Raw genomic sequence first — 22027 nt, forward strand, 5'->3', positions numbered from 1 at the left:
ACACAGAGTCCAAAGAAAGACCTGTGGCCAGTTGGAGTGACATCCTGAGTCCCTTTCCTGAAGCACAAGACAAGTTCAGGCTAACAGACTATCCCTCTATTCTGCTATATTATCCAAGGCCATGGCATAAATTCAAGACCACCATCCCAAAGAGAAGCTGGATTATAACCCTTGCTCCTCAGACACAAAATATGAGACTCCAAATGTGATTTATTTCTCCTGTGCACAAAATACTATCCAGCTGTTTTTGTGTACAGGCATTATCTTCTGCTCCATTGATTTTTAATAGCACGGTTGTAGATTGAAATTAGATGCCTGAGCATCCTGCTTCCATCAACAGATGCTAAATACTGGTGGTGCTGATGGAGGTTTTTGGAACTGTCCTGGACATAGACAGGCTCTCTATTGCAGCACAAGAAATAGAACTTGGAGATGGAACAAGCCCATTAGATCATCAGATGCTCCAGTGCTCTCTACAATTTGCTTCCCCAGTGCTTTTGCCAGTCAAAGCTTGAACAGCCCAGGTGACAGCTCTTATCAATTCCCTTTGGAGTTCATTCCACTGCCTCTGAATTTCTAGGCACTCTTTCAAGCACATTCATCCCAGGTTCAAAACCAAGCAGGCTTTTCTCTTGCTTCTCTCCATTTGCCTTCACAGCTGCCAAAGGTTTCCCTTGCCAGTCCTGCATTTACATCGCAGTCACCTGTCCCTTGACAAAGTGCAAAGCTCCTCTGCTCCAGGGTTTAAGGACAGAGTGACAGATCTCTGCATCCCTGGCTAAATGCCACATAAATGAACAACAATCCTACAGCAAGTCATGGGGAGGAAGAGGTGATAAACTGAACAGGGATATCCTCCCAGAGGACCATTTATCAGCATTTGCAGTAGCAAAATCTTTTTCAAAGAATTACCGGACAAGTGCAGTACAGACAAACCACAACTAAAATATTAATTAAAGTCCTCTGGGTCTTCCAACACTGCCCTGCACCTTATTAAAACCTCATCAAAGTTGGTCTTTAGTTGTCTGATCACTGGCTGCCTGCAGAGAGGCACACAAGAGTGCACGGGACACAAGGTTTGTGGAGATGGTGGGTCTTCATGAAACTAAGTCATATTGGTTAAACAAAATAGCTTATCCTGCTGCTGTATGTAGTACCTGTTCTGGAGATCAACAGAATTGTTCTGGCTCTGTGCTGTCATTGCAGCATCTTTAAATTAAGCAAATCCATGAGGGGACAGACAGACACCATCAGAACAAGCAGCAAACAGAGGCTGGAGCCATGGAGGCAAGGAAAGGTCAAGCAGGAGCATCAGTGCAGTGGAGAGGAGCCCAGTGAGGATTAGCACCTTCTGCAGGGTGGCTGCTGAGGTGCCTGAGCCTGGGCAACCTCACAACTGTGCCAAAGCTGTTGGATGAGGACTTGGGGCAATTCAGTTTCTCCTGGATGGTGAGTGGGTGAAGGACATCTCCCAACCCTGTAGTCCAAGGGAGGCAGCCATGGTTCATTCTCATCCTCCCACTCCTACAGGTTTATACAGAGGCAGAAGCCAGCATGGTGCTACAGAGAACAGCATCCCCAACTGTTAATGCTTTGCTGGTGGAAAAGCCAATGCTCTGAGGCTGGAAAAGGGACACTTCAATTTTAAAAAAATGCATAAAAAATAAATAAATGCCAATCTCTTTCCAGCACCTCAGCTGATGCAGAATCACAGGTAAGATGAGGGCCACTCGTGCAGCTTTTAACACCACAAGGTGAGAAGTGTTTGTGAAAGTCCATGAGGAGACCCTGCTGATGTTGAGCTGCACTGGGCAAAGACCAGCTCTGCCATGGGGCTCCCTCAGGGCTGAGCACCCAGCCTGGATTGGAGCTCCAGCTCCTGGGACTGGAGCAAACACGGACACCCCAAGTGAGGGAGGTCATGCACAGGGAGAAAGAGTCTGCAGGAATATGGTGTGAAGCAGCCTTGGGGCTTCTCAGGTCTCCTGGACACCACTGATCTGTTGGGTTTGGGGTTTTTTTCCTGCTTTCAGCAATGGCCTAAAAAAGACACCTGCGTTTTGTAAAAGCAACCAAAATAAATAATGGCTGATCAGTGCACTTTACATTTCCTTTATAAATAACCTATTAATACTTCTGGGAGTGGGAAAATGTTTTATTTCTAAATCGAAATAAATCCTGACCTTTTGCTAACCGTTTCTCCTGCAGGGTCATTCAATGCACCTGTCCAGCCAAGGGTGGCCCCCTGCTCCTTCAGACAGCACCATGGAACTGTGTGACCTTCCAAGCCTTCACCAGACCAACACCACCTGGGACTGAGGGACAAGGGCTGTGAGCATTTAACTGCTGGAGTGAGAGTGGGTCTGCCTTTGCAAAGAGGAGAAGCAGAAGCTTGTCACAGTCACAGCAGCTCAGGGGACAGGTGGGACCTCTCAAAGGTTTGCCAAGAGCTACATAGCAGCTGTCCCTTGCTGCCACCACACCAGTTACAGACTGCATGGCACAGCAGAGGGCAAGACACTTGTCACAGAACCATTAAAGCTGGAAAAGATCTCCAAGATCATTATGTTCAACCATTAACATAACACTTTACTTCTACCACTATACGTGTCCCTAAGTGCCACATCCACATGGTTTTTTTAATGCTTCCAGGGACAGTGATTTCACCCCTTCCTTGAGCAGCCAGTTCCAATGCACAGCCACCCTGTCAGGGAAGAATTTTTTCCTAATATCCAATCTAAACCTCCCATGGTGCAACTTGAGGCCTTGTCCTCTTGACCTTTTGCTTGTTACCTGAGAGAAGGGACTGACACTGACCCCCACCTGCCTACAGGTTACTTTCAGATAGTCACAGAATGCAATATTCAGCAGCTCAAAGAGCATTAGGCTTTATCACCTTGAAGACATTAAATAAATAAACATAAAAATAGCACAGCTTGCACTTCAGCAGAGTATAAATAGGTATTTGTAGAAGGAAGCCCCAGTGAAACCACATGCCCTTTCAATCCACTTCCCAGGCAAATAAACTCCAGTAATATTGAGGAGTAGAAGTCTATCAAGGATATTTGCAAACTGAAGGATACCAGCAAGGACAACCCCTGAATTCCACCAGCCCCATGCAGCCACTCTGCTTGGATGTTTCAGGGGGCTCAGCCCTTCAGGGCTCTGCACATCTCACACCCAGCTCAAAGAACACAGCACCAATGGGTTCCCATTTCCAGTCCTTTGCTCTGGAGAGCCATACATCCCCAAATCCATGTAATTAGCCATGGCTGCTGATGTATGGCTGCTTCTCTCCTGTAGCTGTGCCAGATTGATAGTACTTTGCTCTTTCTTCCTGCTCCCACTACATGGCATGCTCCCAGGAGGAAGGAATGAAAGGACCCTGATCACAGATTTCTCCTGAGCAGCTAACCCTTGATGTGCCAGCTCTCCAAGCTGCAGAGGGTTTGTCCATGTCTATAGACAAATAATCAGGGTGGGGGCAAATAAAATCAGTATATGATTATAGCCAGGCTTGGCCAAGGCAATATGGGACAGAATTAAGCCTTATCTGAAGGGTAGGTCATGGCTCTGAGATATATATATATATATATATATATACCCCCCTTTGAAGCTGTAGCAATAATTACATAATGGAAGGAGAAAAAAAAAAAGAAAACTAAAAAAAGAAATTAAAATCCCAAATCAACAAAAGCAAAAAGCCAGGCAACCAAGATATCCTTGCAGTAGCTGCTCCTCCTGAATTAGAACTCTGGAATTGTTCTGCAATCAACTCAGCGGACAGTAACCATCTGTTTATGGAAGAAAATGTTAATCATAATCAAATAGGCAACTGCTTTAAGTACCTTTTAACTAACACTAAATTACAATGGAACGGCTCTGCAAGTATTTCTGACATCCACATGCACATCAGCAGTGCCAGCACTTTGATCAGGGCTATTAGAGCAAATATCAAATAAACTGATAGCGATGGGATTCCTCAAACATTACAGGAAGTGTGGGCAGTGTTAGTTTACTGTTCATTCAGTTCTCCCCCACCTTCTTGCTGTTTCTGCTTATTCAGGAAGAAAACACATATATGCATGTGCACCCCACCCACCACAGCAGACCCCATGAAAGCCTGATCCCTGTGTTTTTCTGTCCAAGGCTGAGCTTCCATGGGAATTCTCCAATGCCCAGAAAGGCTTGAGGCATTTTTACCAACAGGACATCACCTGAGTTTTCATTCTCTTAAGTTCCCTTACTTCCATGATCCCTGTAAAGGCCTCTAAGTCCTTTTCCCTCTCCTCTGGGTGGATCTGGCCAGCACATCCAGAAGCTGCAGCACAGAAAGGGGAATCCAGGCAGGCAGAGCTGTGCCCACACTGTTGTGTGTGTGCAGAGAGACAGCACTATCACACGCCTTATTTCTTTAGGAAATCGGATCTAAACCAATAGATATGCCAGCTGTAACCAAGTCTGAACCATTAGCTGGCACTGGCTCCACTCGAGGAAGAAAACCTTGTCAGGACAATGGAAGGAGTTTATAATCTCAGGGCCTGGAAAACAATTAATCTCAGCAAATCTACGAGTGCTCTTGTCTCTAGATTTTCTCTTGCACCTTTCTCTGCATATCTCAGCTAACTGCATTTGGTTTTTATTGAAGTTGTGCAGCACCAGGAATACATCACAGATATGCATGAGCACACGTCCTTCATCCCGAGGCACTTCCAAATGGAACAGAAAACAAGTAAAAGGGGAATATACTTCAGTCCATCAACCTAAGTATTTACAGTCTCCATCACTGTGCCATCCAAATATTTTGTATGCCCCAGATCTTTTCTGTGCCGTTATTATTCTTTCATGAAATTTAATTTTTCTTAGTCCTGGGACTTGCATGTGGCTTTTTTATTATACTACAAAATTTCATTTCCTGTCATCTGCTGAGATTAAACTTGGATTGGAAGATACTGTTTACAAGGGCTGCAGTGACAAGCCTGACCCCAGGAGGTGAGGTGTAAAGCCCTCCACCTTGGGTGGGCACTCAGGGAACATGGGACACTGGCCCCACAGTTGGAGCAAGTAGTGACGGAGCAGGATATTGGGCTCCTTATTCCCATGTGGTCTATCCTATCCAAAAAAACACCACTCCCTTGGGACACAGAGCAAACCAAAGGACTCCAAATTTCAATTTCTTGCTTGGTAAGACCCTTTACTTTTTCCCACACTAATACAAGGCTTTAAAAAGCATCCCAGCCCCCTGTCTGGATACAACACCCTTCAGCAAGTGCCTGCATTCTGCAACTTCAACGAGCCTCACTTTTAACATTCCCTTTTCCCACTGGCCTTCCCTCCACTGCCTCTCTGTCGCTGGTGCAACACTGCTTTCAAAAAAAAAAAAAAAATTTAAAAAAAATAATTAAAAAAAAAAAAGGAGCTTTGTTTGCCATTTCCCTGCCGCCTCCACCAGCCCAGCCCCAGCGATCCCCCGGCTGCCCCTGCTGCCCCAGCCGCCTTCCCTCCCAGCTCCAGCAGCCAAAGCCGACAGGCGGCCAGAGAGGGGCTCCGTGTTAATGAATGTCCTCCCCGGAGGGGAAGGCGAGAGGGATGGCCAGGAGCCAGGCTGGGCCGGCTCGGCCGAGGAGCTCAGAGCCCCAGAGGCGCTCTCAAAGGAGCTTTTGTCGGTGCCAGCGCTCCGGTGGAGGCACGCTTTGGCACGGCTTCGCTGCTCCGGGATCAGCCACCGCGGCTGCCTCTGCCGGGACCGAGCTGCGCTGCTCCAAGGGTGTGCCACCAGCCACAGGAAAACCAAGGTGGGCACACCATCCCCTCGGAGTGCTCCCCCAGCACACGGCCCTCGAGCCACAATGACTTTCTTTCCGAAGGCAGCTGGGATGTTGGAGGCTTGGCAGCCTGGTGGGCAGTGCAGCAGGCTGGCCCAGGGAGCCTTCCAAACCCAGTGTGACATCCAACTCTGTCAGTCCACGTTCACCTCTCTCTAGGAAATAAACCATCTGCTCCGCACTAGGAGAAGCAGAAGGAAAAAGATGTACTCAGAAAGACTCATGAGGTGCTTTAGGTAACATGTCCAACACGAGCACACAATGTTCTGCATCTGACAAAATCAACAGGAAAAACCTGCTCCTGCAGGCCTGCCAAGCTGGGATTTCAACAAGTGGCAACATATCAGCTGGCAACAAACAGCTCCTGAATCAGGGATGCATTTGCCCAAAAAGACTCAGGGTTTGGATATTTTTTATTCCTTCGTAAATGATAATACACTGGGTGCTATAAAAGATGCCTCCTGCCCAAGAGTTAACTGAGCAGAGCAGAGTTTGTGCAATGTGAGTAGGCTGCGGTGGTGCCTATGACAATTGTGACTTAATAATCTCCATGGTTTTGAAGATGTATTTGTCTTCTGTCAACTCCATTTGTCCAAGCAAATCCAATAAAAATTGTAGAAACTTTGCAGGGTTGTGGTTTCATATCAGAATTGGAAGAAACACGGCATGATGAGGAGGCAAGCAGACTTTTCTAGCTAAACAATTTTCCTCTGTTAAACTTCACACACAAGGGCCCATCATGGCACTCGTCTGATTTCTGGGAATGCAGAATATCCACTGACATACTTATCCAAACACCTCTAAACACATACACACATCTGTTCATCAAGACTTGTTACTCACATTAGGCTCACTTCACTCCTCTTTGATTCTTCCACTAGAGTCAGATGTTACTTTTCCTTTTCATATTTGTATCTCAAAGCTCCATCAGTGGCACATGCCCAAGCACTTCCAAAGTGTTCTGACAAATCCCTCCAGAAAGCACATAACATCATCCCAGTTTTCCAGATGGGGAAATTAGAGCAGAGACAGAGGTTAAGACAGCTAATTGCCTATGGCCACTAAGTGAGTCATTAGAAGAGCTGGGAATTGATCCCAGGAACCATGTCTTCCATTCCTCTACTCCACCCACCAGCCAGTACACTCCACCAGATGGTTCTTATCATTGGACATATGGACTAAATATTCCTAAGTTGGTGTAGAAGAATCACCATTTAATTAAATGTCCTGTCTTCTATCTCCATAGGATGCATAGGAGAAACTCCAGCCAGGATCCCATCTGGACCCACTCAGGAAATGTCTACGTGAAGAAAACAAAGCCCTAGGCAAGTGCAGGGAACATTCCCAAACCTATCAACCTGCCCTGCAGCACAGACCACAGCAAGGCCAGGAAACAGGCAGTGACTCGGGAGCCTTGGGAGAAGCTCGTGTTTGTCAAAGCCTGGCTTCAAACAGTGCATGCATGAGCCACCAGTTAGGCTGGGAACTGCTTTGTCATGTGAGGGCTCTTCCTTCAGCCTTCACCGGGCACCACCAACGCTGCCCAGCTGGAGATACCAGCAGAGTCACAAAAAGCAGATGGCACAGCATCATCTACTTCTGGCGTTGACTCTGTCACATCACAGAGCTAGTGTCAGTAGGACAGAGACCAGTTCTGCCAGGCAAACATCAAACGCCTTCTTACTTCCCAGTCACTATCAGTGACACTTGAAATAAATTTCTGAAGTCATTATTCGTGACACAGTGGAGGAAACCTTTCATCAGAGAGTCATCAGAAAGAGCCCTTCCACACCACTGCCTTCCCAGTAAGGGCATAAAGTGACAGCAGCATCTCAGTCCCCACTCACAGAAAGGCACAGAGTGGCTGCACCTGCCTTCCCAGCAGAACTCAAACCAACTTTACATCCTTCTGTCCTCCCTGCACACCCTGTGCTCTACACCCAGTGCAGGGGGAGCCTGTGCACCACCAAGTCCATAAAACAGATTTCACCCAAGATTGTGCTGTCCTGAACACAATGCAGGGCTGGAGGGAGCAGGCTCAAAGCTCTCCTGGACAGCCTGCAGACGCAGTTATGTGCTCATGAGGAGCACAAATCCACACATCTGCCCACACAGGTGAGAACCACCAACCCACTTGTCTCCATTACTCTCAAAAAAAAGAAGAGGATTGGATTTCCTTGAGAAGGCTTTGCTTTGTAGGAATAAAGCCACAACACCTTTCCAGCTGTGCTACAAGAGCCGGGCAATCCTGGCAGGTGCCTCCTGCTAGGGCAAAGCAACTGCACCTACCTTTCATCCCAAACTTGGACCGCCGGCCATACTTGTTGATCATAATAAAGAGGACGACCAAGAGGACACAAGCAAAAGCTGCCAGCCCAACCGCTATGGAAACCTGGAAGGAAAAAGCCTTAGAGTCAACACAGAGGATTTTAGAAGCCTAAATCAGAAATACAGCACCTCCTTGCCCAGGTAACCTTTCTATAGGCTCACACTATCTCCTGCAGCCCTGTGGATATCAGCTATGGAGCAAAACACAAGCTAAAGCAGCAGGCCCCAGCACAGGTTGGAGGCATTACAGGCTTTTTGTAGGACTGGAAGGTCTGGGATCTTCCCATCAGTGCTGCTGTTCTGGCACCAGTTTTCCTCAGCCATATATATAACTCCATATATCTGCAGGGAAAAAAAAAATCTCTGCTCCAGTGCCTGGGCCCTCCATTCTCTGCATCACATCCCAAGCCTCCATTTCTGACATCACCTCTTTGCCATGGCATTACAACACTAAAGCTATTCAAAGCTCAGCTGGGAGCACAATTCTGCCTCCATCCAAACATCCCTCAGGACAGAGTGAGGGAAAATAACACAACACAAAGAGAAAATAGAAGAAATTAAGTAGAACTAAGGAGTTTTTCCCTGTAAAACATCTGAGTTGTTCAAAAGCCTCTAACAGTTGCCTATGTATTGTAATTTTACTAGTAAATATTTATACTGCAATGATGTCCAAGTCCTTCACCAGAGCTGTGGTTCCACTGTGGCAGTGTACAAGCAGGAAAGGAAAACCTCCTTGCCATAAAGGGTTTACAATCTCAGGCTTATTTTAATATCTATGAATATTTATTCCTTCAAGTCTTTGCTTGAAATACTTTTATTGCATTGATGTAAACAACAATTTCTCTGGCATGTGTCCAATTGTTCTGTACTAGGTCTTGTGATGCATTTAAACTTTGCTTCCTTTTACAAAATTGTATTCTGCTATAATAGAAAATACATCATTTAACCAAGAAGAAGTAATTTAATTTTGCAATCCTTTTCCCTGCTCTTGGTACATTTGTTATGATATTTTTAAATTTTTATTTTACCACACTCTATTTTCATCCCCAGCTTGTTTTCTATGCTTTATATTTAATAATCAGTGAGCATTATTACTCCAGCCTCATTGTTCAAAGTTTCCGCTTCAGTTAAAGGAAGTTTTCTGGTAGATGAGAACTGAAACCAGGGTGGGCTGAGTTTTGCTTATTCTGTTGACACCTCAAGGATTTCAGTATCTTAAAACTTTCACAGAATTAGAGCAATTGTGTAACATGCTAATTTTTTTCTTCTAATACTTATGCTTTTTTTTTTTTTCCTACCAGGATTCTGCAGAAGAAAGACAATGCTGAGATCTGATAAGCCCCAGAGTTACTTTCCTTTTTCATTTTAGGTATGTCCTGCACAGCAGGAGAGAGGGCAAACAGACATTGACAGAATTGAACCAAACTAAACCCAGGTCCCTCACCAGGCTAAGCTTAACAGATCAATAACAGTCCAAAACACACTATTGCCTCTTTGTTTGTTCTCTGGGTGATACTTTTTTAGAGTGAGAATTCCTGACCCTGCCAGCAGAGACTTCACAGGATGCCTTGTTTTCAAAGAGTTCCTGGTTCCACACTGCAGACCCAAGAGGATCAGATGGTTTGTGTCAGTATTTTACCTGCCTGACACAAGCCACAAAATCCTTCTGATTGCTGTCTTGAGTCATAAAGGAAGAGATTTTCCTTGCAAACATCTCAAAACAGCAGAGGAATACAAATACTGACTCATCAATGACAAGGGATGAATGCAAAGCAGTTCTGTAGAGAAGAGACCAGGACTCACCCCAAAAGTGTCCTCCTCTGGTTTGTGGGTCACAGTGATTGGTGGGGTGGGACTCACTTCATAATCACCGACTGAAACCAAAACACCAAAGACAGGAGAGTCAGCGTGGTTCCCATGGGACTCCCAAGGCACCAGCACATTCCAACAGCAGTGCCTAGCCTAATGAGATTCAGTTCACCCCTAAAAGAAGCTGCAACTTTCTGTTTCAGAAGGCACCATCAGAGAGTTCCCTGTGCACATCAGCAGAGAACACACAGACCAGCACTATGCTGATGTTGTTCCTGCCTCACAAATGAGAAACATTTGAGTGCCTAGTGTCCTGGAATAGGTTCCTACCACCCTTGAGCCCTCTTCCTAGTTTTCAGGAATCTACTGAGCTAAGTGGGGTTAAAACACAACTGACTCCAGCAAAACTTAATTTGAAGAAACAGTAAATCAAATGCTTTTTGTGGTGTGTAGTGTATGATGTGTTTTGGGGGGTGGAAGAAAGAAGTTATTGAAGAAACACGACAGAATTGAGTCCTCCTTCTCATCCCAGCCCACACCAGAGAGATGTTGTTTTTGGGGACAGCCCAGCCTGCATAAAATTATAATTTTTGCTACATCACAACCAATCATCATTTCCTTTGTAGGACTTTCTTTGGGAAACCATTAGAGACAGGTGAACATCTCGTGGTCTCATGAGATTACCGAGCTGGTCACAAGCTCCCCAACAATCTTGTTCATGCATAGGGAAACCAGGGCTTTGTGCAATCTCCACCAACCTGCTTCTGGCTTCCTCATTTTTTGTTATGTGAATCACAGAGGGGAAGGGGGAACCACAGAAACAAACCAGCCACAGTATTCAAAAGGCAAGGAGAGACTTACTTGAGACAAAGTTGTCCGTACTCTCTGTGGAAAGGACAAAGAGAGAAGCAACACAGTTAGCAGCACAGCAAAGGGAGAGGGGTCTCCTTCCCCACCCACCTCAAACATATTCCATCACCCCAAAGAGCCCAGGAAACCAACTTTTCAACCAATTTTTTCCTCTTGGGCAATTGTTCCTGGAAATTGTAGCGGGTGTACCAGCAGGACATGCTGGAGGTCAGGATGGAGAACCTTGGGCTGAAAGAGGAGGGGAGAGATACTGCTGTGAGGCCAAAACAGAGAACAACTAGCACTTGGAATGACTGGTAAACAACTCTGCTTCCAGCACGTGAGCAAAGCTCAACAGACACACAGGGCTCTGCAGGATGGAGGTGGAGGGGACAGAAACAGGTTTTTCCTTGCATGGCAGTGTGCACCCACAGATAAAATCCTTCAAGGATGAGGACCAACTCCCAAGGAGGAGAACAGAACAGATGTCCTCAGAACAAATGATGTCTTCTGAGCTGGACACAAAGGCTGTGGCTGTCCAAGAGCTGCCCCTTGCCCAAGACAAGGCCAGCAGGCCCTGCTGTCAGCAGCTGACTGCTCCAGTCTATCCAGCAAAGCTCCTCCAGCTCCAGAGGTGGCCGAAGCCCCAGACAGTGAAGTCTAAAGCCCTTGGTGACACTTAGTTTACACAGGGTGAGAATCACATCAGCTTCCAATTCACTCATCCATGTAAGACACTGAGCCCAATATTAACTGGAGTTTACACAGCTTTGCTGGCAGAGGGCTCCTGGAAGGATGCTGAAATGCTCACACAGGAACATGGGTGAGGTTTGGAAAGGGAGTGTAAAACAAACCCCAGGTGACAAACACAGCTTTCCAAGCCAGTGGAAAAAAACCTGAACAAATATTTTTAAGTCAAGCAGATGAGTAATCTTCTTCGGCTTTTTCTAACAAGAGTGGGAAAAAATAGAAAAAAAAGTATTTTATTTGGAGTATTTTTTCTCCATCAAGGCAGGGTCCAGTCATAAAATTCTTGCTGCTTCTACATTTTCCCCTTTCCATTTTTCTCTGCTAGACTAAGCAAATTCAACAGAAATGCACATAATGGGTTTTTTCCATTAAACCCTCTTTTTCCAAGCATAAAAAAATAGCCAAGAAATTTCAGCTAACTTGAGTTCTGCGAGAAGTTCCCAGAGAACTGAACACTCATCACAGCTACATTAACATTTGTGGATTAAACAAGGAGTTGGTAGCTTGTGGCAGATATACCAATGACAACACACAATGAGATTTTTACAGGAAATTACATAAATCTGTCCTGGGAGCCACTGCCCTGCAGCATCAGAGAGAAGGCAGATATGGCATGGAGCTCACATGTCCCAGATCCCAGCTGCTAACAGAACCTTGCTCCTCTCAGCCTGGAAAGAAGAGTGTGGCCTTTTACCAGTGAGAGATTTTTGACCAGGGAGTTCAAAAATACATGATCATAGGTCCTTTTCTATGCTGACAGAAAGCCTTCCTGGAACTGTGCTTTCGTTAATTAATTAAGACTAATAATCTCACCCTGGGTAGTGACAGCAAAGCCCTTGCATGTGTGAATTGCTGTGATCAACAAGGGGCTTGAATGAGCCACTCTGGGGAACCTTCAATGTGTGGCATTTTCTGAAGGAATCTACCTTCAAATGGGAAATTATAAACGTCAGCTGCAGTGAATGTATATGTCAGCCGTGGTAGTGGACGAAGCAACAAGCTCCAAGGAAAGTAAATTACATCCTGCATCGGGCTGACAGGGTCTGCCAGGGTGAGGAATGGCTTGGGACTGTGGATCAGAAGAAATAAAGGAAATGGGTCAGCTCCTGCTGAGAGATGGTTCAGGGTCAGTAAGCACCCCACACCAACAGCACATGAGGCGTGGGTGGAGCTGCATTCACAAGGGCAATATTTTTACATATATTCACAGAACCCCACTCTCCCAGAGCCTCTAACACATGATGCTCTTCAATCATCAGTGTGCTTTTCCACACTACAGTGTGGCTCAGATCCCGTTCCAAAATCATCTCTCTAGCACAGCATTTCTGCCTCCCTTTCCTGCAGGTCCAGCACCTACTTAGGAGGTGCCCCCATTTCACAGATGGGGAAATTGAGTCACAAAGGTGGGACCTGACAGAGCTGAGACTGCAAACCTGTGCACCTCTCCTCACCCACCTATATTTGGTAAGCTCTTCTGCCCTGACAGAAGGAAACATAAATAGGTCAGATAGTCAAACAGGGCAGCATCCTTGAAGTCAGAATACAAATTTTCCACTCCCATCCATATCAGCTCATTTGTTCAATTGTCAGATCTTCAAGGCAGAGATTTGGGTTTGCATTTATGATATTTGACCTGCGGGAAAACTCTGTGTACATATATGGTGTGATATAAATAATAAATGAGAGTACCGTTGGTATTTTGCTATATTTAGCAAACGCCCTATTTTGCTGGATTTTCTTGGGCTGCAGGGGCCAATTTAGAGCTGCCACTTTCTCATGGCATCGTTCCTAAAGGCAGCACAGATCTTAACTCCATGATGGCCAGTGTGGTGCTGCACTGTCAGGGAAGAGACCAAGATGCTCCTATCCCAGCAGATAGGCCACCACAAAAGTCTCTACAGTGCTTCCCAGAGATGGATCTTCATGTCCTCAAATGCTTTTTTTTTTGCACTTAAGCTGTGAATCACCAGAGAGTACAACAGGGAATTCCAAGCAATCAGTTAAGAAATCCCGACAAACTGATGCAAAGTGACTAATTGAGCTGTCGCATCTTTTGTAGCCCTGTCATCCTGGAATTGCACATATTGCATTCGGAAAGAAAACAATCCTGACGCCGCTGCATCCAGCTTTAATCATTTCACAAATGCAAGTCAGAAGTGAAAAAAAAAAACCACAAAGGAGCAGGCTGCATCACTTCAAAGGTTTTTCCTTTCTATAGCTTATGACTACCACACAGCAGAACACTTTCCCTCTAAAAAATTCAGCAACCTCTTTCGGGCAACCAAAAGGAGATCCGAAACAATTGGCCAAAACTTATATCCTATTCTCATTGAAATTCCTAAAATCTCTTAAATAAATAAATAAATAAACACACCGCAGAATGGGCTATAAAATACAATCATCTAAAGCAGTTAGAGCCTCTCCCAACATTAAAGAGTTCATATGACACCAAAGTACACTTGTATACAAAAAATCATACTGATCAGAGGAAGAGGCTGCCAGGAGTCACCTCTTCCAATGTGATGTTCAGACAAAGCCAACTTGGGTTGTCAAGGCCTTGTTGAGGTGCAAGGACTACTGGCAGGGCCATAGTAAGACCTTTGGATTGCAAGGAGCCCTGATGAGACAAACTGAACATCCTACCTGGAAAAGGCTTTTCAAGGAAGTGTCCTTTGATAGTTTGGTTGGCCGAGCCCAGCTGGTTGGTAGCCACAATCGTGTAGTTGCCATTGTTGTAGTGAGTGGGTTTGTTGAAGAGCAGGCAACCCTCAGACACTTCCCCTTGTTGGTAGAACTCCATGCGGATGATCTCTGTCTCCCGGAGCACCTGGCCATTGTGCAGCCAGTGGAGGGTGGGAGCTGGGTTCCCATGCACTGCAAATGCAATGCAGTGGTCCATGTGTAGCACCGGCTCCTCCAGGGTGAGGATGCGAGGGGGATCTAGCAGAGAGAAACATGGCAGGCTCACAGCAACCTCCACCCAACGTCACCGCTCTGTGCACCATGGAAACTAAGAGCACTGAAAACCTCCAAAATCACCTGCTCCTCCTACTCTTCCCGTGGATGTCTGTAAAGAATCAGCGCTGTCACCATTCAACCCTCCCTCAAAGGAGGGTCTGAGCCATGGCCAGGCCTCTTGGCCTTCCAAGCAGGGGTATAAATTAAAGACAGGGATGGAAATTTCACCAGCCTAGACACAATTAAGTTTGAACTGTCCTGTCCACACATTTACTGCTGCTCTCCTTCCCCCAAGGGATCCCAGGGAGACTGCCTGTCCCCATTAAGGAGGACATGGTGACGTAGCACTGTAATATTACACATGTGCAAGGTGCCTATGGGAGCTCTCCAGTCACACTGAGCAATTCTGGATTGCATAGCTGTGGAAGAAAACATCCCTCAGAGACTGTCTGTCCTTGGGGGCTTTGACTGCCTGAATATCCCAAAGGAGTTCTCACTCGCCGAACAGCCTCCAGGGGTGTTTTAATTAAAGGGAGTAGAGTGGGAGAGGGATAAGAAAAGCAGGAACTCCACCTGCAATTTATTGGATATGCACTGTCTTCCCCTTGGGACACACCAAGAATTCAAATGTTGCTCTGCTATAGCTTCTAAAACCCCATTTACAACGCCTACACGTAAGGTCCCAAACCCCAAGGCTGGCAAGGTCTGAACTAGAAGAACAAGTTTTGTGCAAAGATGCATGACATAAAGATGCATGTCTTCCCTAAGACGCTCCTTTCCTATCCAGCTGCAAAGACAATCCATTGGGCATCCACAAGGAGGAAAACCAACATACCAACTCAGACCCGTGTTTGTGAAAAAAGACAGTGAATTTTTAAGTCAGTGAAGGTGAAAGAAGAGAAGAAGGTGCAGAGCTGGTTAGAGCTCAGCAAAATTCTCCCACCAGTGCCCATCAACCCTGAACCACAGTCGTGTCCCAGCCACCCTCTTGTTCACAAGCCCAGATCTGCATGTGGCTGGTTCATATCATCCTGGCAAGAGGATTCAAAACAGGCAGCCACCTACACGCACAAACCCAGATCTTTTCAGTGTGAAATCACAGCCCCAGTGATGGCTCTGTGAAACAAGAGCAAGGGTAGCAGAATATGTCAGTAGCTTAGAAGATTTCATGGGTGAAAATAGACATGGGCATAGTGCTGTTCAAGGTGTGGAGGAACAGATGCTAAAGCACTGTGCAAAAACACCTGTCTGCTGACCAGTCAGCTGGGCTGAACTTTAATTACCTACATCCTTTAATTACCTCCATCAATAGCACTTATTGGAAGGAAGATGAAAGTAGTAAAGCATCACACAGCATGCATTGGTTTACCAAGAGTAGCCAGAATCCCACAAGGGTCTCTGGTCTACATGGCAATGTTGGGGGTGGGGGACAGATTTTCAAACTACAGAGTAAGGGCAAATATTACAGACACAGCAAAATATAGCAAATCTCAGCTGCTTGAGACCACAAAGCTGTGTAAACTTCCTTTTAAGGTCAGGGGTTTGTTTTATTAGAAAGCACAAAGAAAGTTGAGCTACTTGCAGATAAAAGTGAACAGTTCAAATTTGACACATGCACATTTATATGACATTTGCAGTTTAACTTTGCAGGATTTCACCTGAGAGGAAGCACTGACATCCCTGAAATTAGTGACAAGTTTTAAACTGTCTTTAGCAAGGGTGCCATTGAACCTCTCACATAGCATCAGGACAAGAAACTTTGCATTTGTTCAGAGATTTTTAGTCCCTCTACGGCTTTTCTTTAGTCTATTGAATCTTCCAAGACACAGACAGGAAATGCCCACCGCCACCACTGTGGCACTGCCATTCCTTCTCTGCTCTTATGCTCATTTCTGGATTAATGGAAGCATCAGGAAAGCAAAATTACTGACATTTGAGAGAGAGTTGTGTGAGGATCCACCTCCATCTCACTGTGATCAGCTCCTCCTAATCTTACTAGTAAATGGCCATGCATTCAAACAGCTCCCAGGGCAGCCCCTCGGGCTCTGTATGGACCAGGTCTCTCCACTGGTACTTACAGTAGACAGTGAGCAGCACACTGGCATTGCTCATCCCCACCACGTTCTCAGCGATGCAGGTAAGCAGGAATCCATTGTCCTCACTGGTGACATTCACCAAGGTCAGATTGATGGCATGAACGTTGGTCCAGTTGAGGTTGGTCTAAAAATCCCAGAGAGAAATACAGACAGAAATCAGTATCTGGTGGCTTCTTTCCTCCCCCCTACCACTGCCAGAAAATGAGGATCACAGTTTCCGTGTGAGGAGGTCTCTAAAATCCAAATGCAGCTGGGATCTGGGTGAAGGGAGGTATTTCCTCACCTGATCAAACATACCACAACTTGTAAGGGGAAATACTGAGATGGGGAGAGCCATGACATTGTAGCATGGATAAGCATGGCCAGTCTCTAGAAAATCTTACTTAGCTGCTACTTAGCTACAGCAAACAGGTAGTTTCACTGGAGTTCCATCAGAGGACACAGGAGTTAATTCAACCAAGGAGCCCTGAGCTCTGAAGCTCTTTCATCTTCCTTTCCAGCCATACAGAAGAAAGGCTTTGCTCCCTTCTGGGAGTCCCCATTTTCTCATGTGGATAGAGCACAGCTTCAGCTTTCCTTTGGATACGACAATTTCTCTTTTCTCATACCATCTACCCGACCCTCTGCCCTGCATGCATGGACCTGGGAAACCCTAGCAGCTGCTTTGCTCTTGCCACATGGGGCAGAGGCAGCACTGGCGTGCTGCAGCCCCTACCTGGTGGGTGTTGATGGAGTGGAGTTCAGCCACTGTCCAGTCCACGTCCGGCAGCGGCGACCCTGAGCCGTTGCAGGTGATGACGGCGTTCTCCCCTTCCCGCACCGTCAGGTTCACGTGGCTCACACTGATCTCAGGGAGGTCTAGAGGAGCCAAAAAACCTGCTCAGGTGTGGGGCAGAATTTCCTACAGCCAGCCACAGGAACTGTGTGGACCCAGACCCCACCAAGATGTTTTCCAATCAGCCTCCAGCACCCTGAGATGAGTAGCATGAGGCAACAGCATAGCCTTGCCCTACCGAGAAAAGGAGGAGTGTTGGACACAGGGGAAAATGTAGACACTGGAGATGTGCCAGCTGAGCAGACCCTCTCATCAGCTTCGAATCCAACACTTGCTGCCCAGTTCTGGCCACTCTTCCTCTCACACAACCCCTATACCCATCTCTCTACTCCCATAGAAGCTGCTCATGAGGGCAGTCACCTGGGCTGAGAAAACTGTGTGTACTGGGAGAGGATCCAAGGCATCCCCATCTCCAGGGACAAGGCACAGAGCACTCAGCATTCCAGGTAAAAAAGTGTCCCTCTAATTCATAACAATCAAGAACAGATGACCAAGGATGTGTCCTCACATTAACTGCAGCTCTCCTAATAGAAGGTGCCCTTGTTCTTCCTCAGTGGTAGCAGAGGGATTCACTGATTTATGGTGGCTCTGATTTACACCAGTTCCTTACTCAGTGCCACAGGCACCAAATATCCTTGCAATGTGAAACAAGACAGTGCTGGTTGCAAGAAGGCCAAATAGTCTTCTTGAATAGGAGAGGTTTTCAGAGAAAAATTGAGTAAAGCAGGGCTGGAGGAACTGACCAGTGGTTCCATCCCATCACAGGGAAGCAGCACCCATCATGCCAAGGCAAAGCCATGGATGGGGACACACACCCTTTGACAGCCATCAAAGAGTGACACCAGGAGGGAAGGAGCATTGTACCAACTGGGGGGATGCCAGAAGGAAGAAAGCAGCTGTCAAGACCTGGCAAAGCTGCACAGATGGCAGGAATAGTGGAGAAGGAGATGGGAACGACATGAATGGTCTTCTCCGGGATGAGCCACACCAAGCCACACCTCCCTCAGCACCAAAGGACAAGGATAAATGTGGTGTCCTTACAACATCCCTGGAGTCTTAATGCTTGAACAGAAAGAGTCTTCTGGAGAAAAGCAGACCACTGTGGCTCCCTGCCCGTCCAGGGGTTTGCGTGGTCAGAGGAGGTGTTTACCCAGGACACCAGCACATTTTTGCTCCCAAATCAGCACCCTGCTGTCCTCTGCAATCTAATGCCACCACTGATGGAGCCATCTCTCCTCCTGTCCCTGATCCCTAAGGATTTCTTTGTTGTTGTTTAATCTTTGCAGTTTATTCATCCCATGTGGGGCGGAAATTACAGCACTCTCAAATTTAGTTCATCCACATGAAGGCACACTTTGGCCAATTTCCAGAGCTTAAAGGGACAGGGTGATCTTGGAAAAAAAAGCAACTAACCAACAAAACAACAAAAAAACAAGTCATGCAAATCTAAACGTGCATGCTGTTTGTCTACTACTGCTACAAGTAACAAGCCCAAATCCCTAGTACAGAGGATGATTACAAAAAAAAAAAAAAATCTGGTTTTCCTCCTTTTTTCAGCCTGTGAGTTTGACAGCTGCTTGTGTACAGACAGTTTAATTGCTCTGTGGAAGGTACATCTTTTTTCCTTACTCTGCAAGGGATGCTTTCCAGTAATAGCAATAGCAGAGCAAAACTTGACACCAGACAGGCAGCTGATGTGTGAACAAGGTGAAGGAAAAAGGGATAACTATTGAACATGCCTTGTGTTGCTCCTGGGGCTGCTGGACTCTTTTAAACATCAGCAGGAAATAGAAAGAGATATAAAGTCACTTCTGGCTCTTCCCTACAGATAAGGGATTTCAATTGAAAAATAAAACAAAAGAAAATGAATAGAGACATGTATTTCCTAAGAGTAATTACAAAAGATTCGGTGGCAGAGTCTTTTAACAATATGCTGCTTCTAGGATTTGTTAGGCACAGGAAGATCTACATGAAAAAGCTCTTTTCAAGACATCACACAGACTCACTACAGACACTTTGTCAAGCAGCAGCATTGCAGTTCAGAAAATGCCCCAAATCACCCAGTATCTTTCATACACATTAATAGCAGCCTCACATTTACCCAGATATTCTATTTTTAATCTACAAACTATCCCAACCAGCTCCAACCTTCTTGTTCTCAACCGCATGGTGGGATCCTGCTACATCAGGTTCCCAAAATAGCTGAACCTGAGGTGCTGGATTGGACAGGGATCCCTCCCGTCCTCCCTCGTGTCCAGCCCAGGGATCCTTACCACACTGGGTGATGTTCATCTCCTTCAAAGTGATGATGGCTGCATCCATGGTCATGCAGTAGAGATCCTGGTACTGCAGGTTGGCCTCGCTCTTCTCCTGCCAGAGCTGGATCCAGCGGATGTCACAGCTGCAGTTAAAAAGGTTCCTCTCTAGTCTCCTGCAGGCAGAGAGAGGTGAGAGAGGATGGTGGGATGGGGAAGGATGAGCAGAGCTGTCACCTAGCTCTGGAGTCCCCAGTGAGGACGGCCACCATGCACGTGTAACAGCCAAAGTAGAATCTTCTCCACGTTATCTCTCCAGGGTCTTCTGGCACTTATTATTCCTGTTTTTCCCACAGTCACACATCCATGTGTTCACACAAGGTTTTACACCTCCCAGAGCAGCACACAGATGCATTCACTGTCTCTCACAACAAAATCTGCACTACTGTGGCTTGGTCCCACTGTCAGCCAGACACCCAAAAGAGTCACCCCTCAGCAAAGGAGCAGACAGCTCTCTATTGCCTTAAATATTGATTTACACCTTCAAATCCCACTTCACTTGTGGTCCTAGATTCTGCTGGGCAAAGCACCATTCAAGCCCCCACAAGCACTCAGAGAAGCTGGCAGCTCTTCTCCCAAGTTCCTTGTACAGACAAAGGCTCCTGGTGACCCAGAACACGAGCTAATGTGCAGGGGAACATGCATTTTAATCAAATCAATCAGCACTGTGCTGAGACCCTGCTGACCTGGCCAGGAGAAATGGAGAAAAGCACTGCCTTTAATGTACTTCATTTAAACCACACTTACACATAGTTTATATACCAGGAATGTTTATTATAATTGATTTTCCAACCTATTAACCATTTCATTTACATTTTAAAAGCTCTGCAGGTCTCTGTGGACATGCAGGAAGGGCAAGTCCCAGCAGGGAGAAGAGCCCAGTGCTCAGCCAAGACTGAGTTACCAAAGATGGCTGAACAATAATTTGAGCAGAACTAGGAGATACAACCTGGACAAACAAAATATCTCCCCACACAACTGTAAAGCAAAGAAAGTTGGGATCAGCAGAGCCAGCAGTGCCAAAACTGTGCTCAGTCTGCCCAAAGCAGAAGGGCATCTCCAAAGGTCAAATCATTGTTTCACGTGATATATAGATCCCCCATCATATAGGGGAAAGCTTTTTTCCTGCTCTGTTCCATGTGTTACTGCAAAATTCATGCTTGCTTTTACAAAATTAATTTTACCATCTAACAGGATTTGGAAGCAACCTTCTGAACATCTGCAGCTGCTGTTTTGTCAATACAGTGCTGCAAAAGGAGGAACTGAAGGGGTTTTCTGGTAGCACCCAAGGTTGCTAAACCTGAACCCTAATGATGCCACTTTGCATTTTCAAATATATCAAGATGTCATCTGACCTTTTTTTTTTTTTTTTTTTTAGAGCAAACACTGAGTTAAGCTTCACTCTGTGGCTTTTCATTAGTTCATTTCTTTCCCAGCAAAAGCACATAAACCTCTGTGACACAGGTACAAGGCTCAGACAAGCAACTCAAAGGCCAAAGCACTAAATTTAACAGACCAGAGCAGATTAGTGCAGTGATTTGGTGGAATTTGAGTGATGAGACATCCCCTGCATGCTCTGACGTACTGCCAGGTACTGCCAGGGCTTTGCACAGGCTTTACATCCTCTTCTACACAACCATGAATCTCCTTCTCAGGATCCTCCCAGAATCACTGATACCAACAGCACGTGGGATGGCATGTGGGTGAGGGCCACGGCAGACCAGGTAACTGGGGATGTACCCTGGCACCTGGCAGGGAGCTGGGGGAGCTCAGATCCAATGGGGGAGAAATTCTGCTCTGCTGCAAATAGCCTCACAAAACGAGGCTGCTGGGAGAGCTGCTGTCCCTGCACTTAAGGGCAGCTCTGTAAGTAACAGACAGCAGCTTTCCTGGCCCATTGCTAATTCATGAAGGGCCATGAATAATACAGGAGCCACGGGCTTCAGGGCAGAACTTGCCCACAACCTGTCCCAACACCAGCAATGTAACTGCCTCTAATCGAGACCCCCAGAGGGGCTTTTGAACAAATTAACTCCCATCACAGGCTGGATGTGCTGAGTGCCACGGGCAGCTGGCACAGCTCTGTGGGTAGAAGGGGCACCCACTGTCCCTAATATGCATTGCTAAAGCATTCTCAACATGCAGAAAATACCCTTTTCCTCCCTGCTTGGTGCCTGCCTTGCCATGCCAGCCAGCTCTCCAGAGAGGTGCATAGGGAATTCCACACTCATACTGTCCTGAACCCTACAAAAACCTGGACTT

The 22027-nt window shown here is 46.3% G+C and overlaps 1 protein-coding gene across 3 annotated transcripts in view; it reads right to left on the reverse strand.

Annotated features, from left to right (window-relative positions):
* Positions 1–22027, reverse strand: part of NTRK3 (neurotrophic receptor tyrosine kinase 3) — a 206207-nt gene that overhangs the window by 125809 nt on the left and 58371 nt on the right. For all 3 annotated transcript variants that reach the window (XM_066328294.1, XM_066328292.1, XM_066328295.1), the window contains exons 5-11: positions 19724–19881; positions 17331–17473; positions 16598–16739; positions 14205–14501; positions 10824–10847; positions 9957–10027; positions 8115–8217 (exon numbers count right to left, since the gene is read on the reverse strand). In XM_066328294.1, coding sequence (XP_066184391.1) covers positions 8115–8217; positions 9957–10027; positions 10824–10847; positions 14205–14501; positions 16598–16739; positions 17331–17473; positions 19724–19881 — 938 coding nt within the window. The remainder of the gene's footprint in view (positions 1–8114; positions 8218–9956; positions 10028–10823; positions 10848–14204; positions 14502–16597; positions 16740–17330; positions 17474–19723; positions 19882–22027) is intronic.

Source organism: Sylvia atricapilla, chromosome 13, assembly GCF_009819655.1.
Source record: "Sylvia atricapilla isolate bSylAtr1 chromosome 13, bSylAtr1.pri, whole genome shotgun sequence".
Lineage (NCBI taxonomy): Eukaryota > Metazoa > Chordata > Aves > Passeriformes > Sylviidae > Sylvia > Sylvia atricapilla.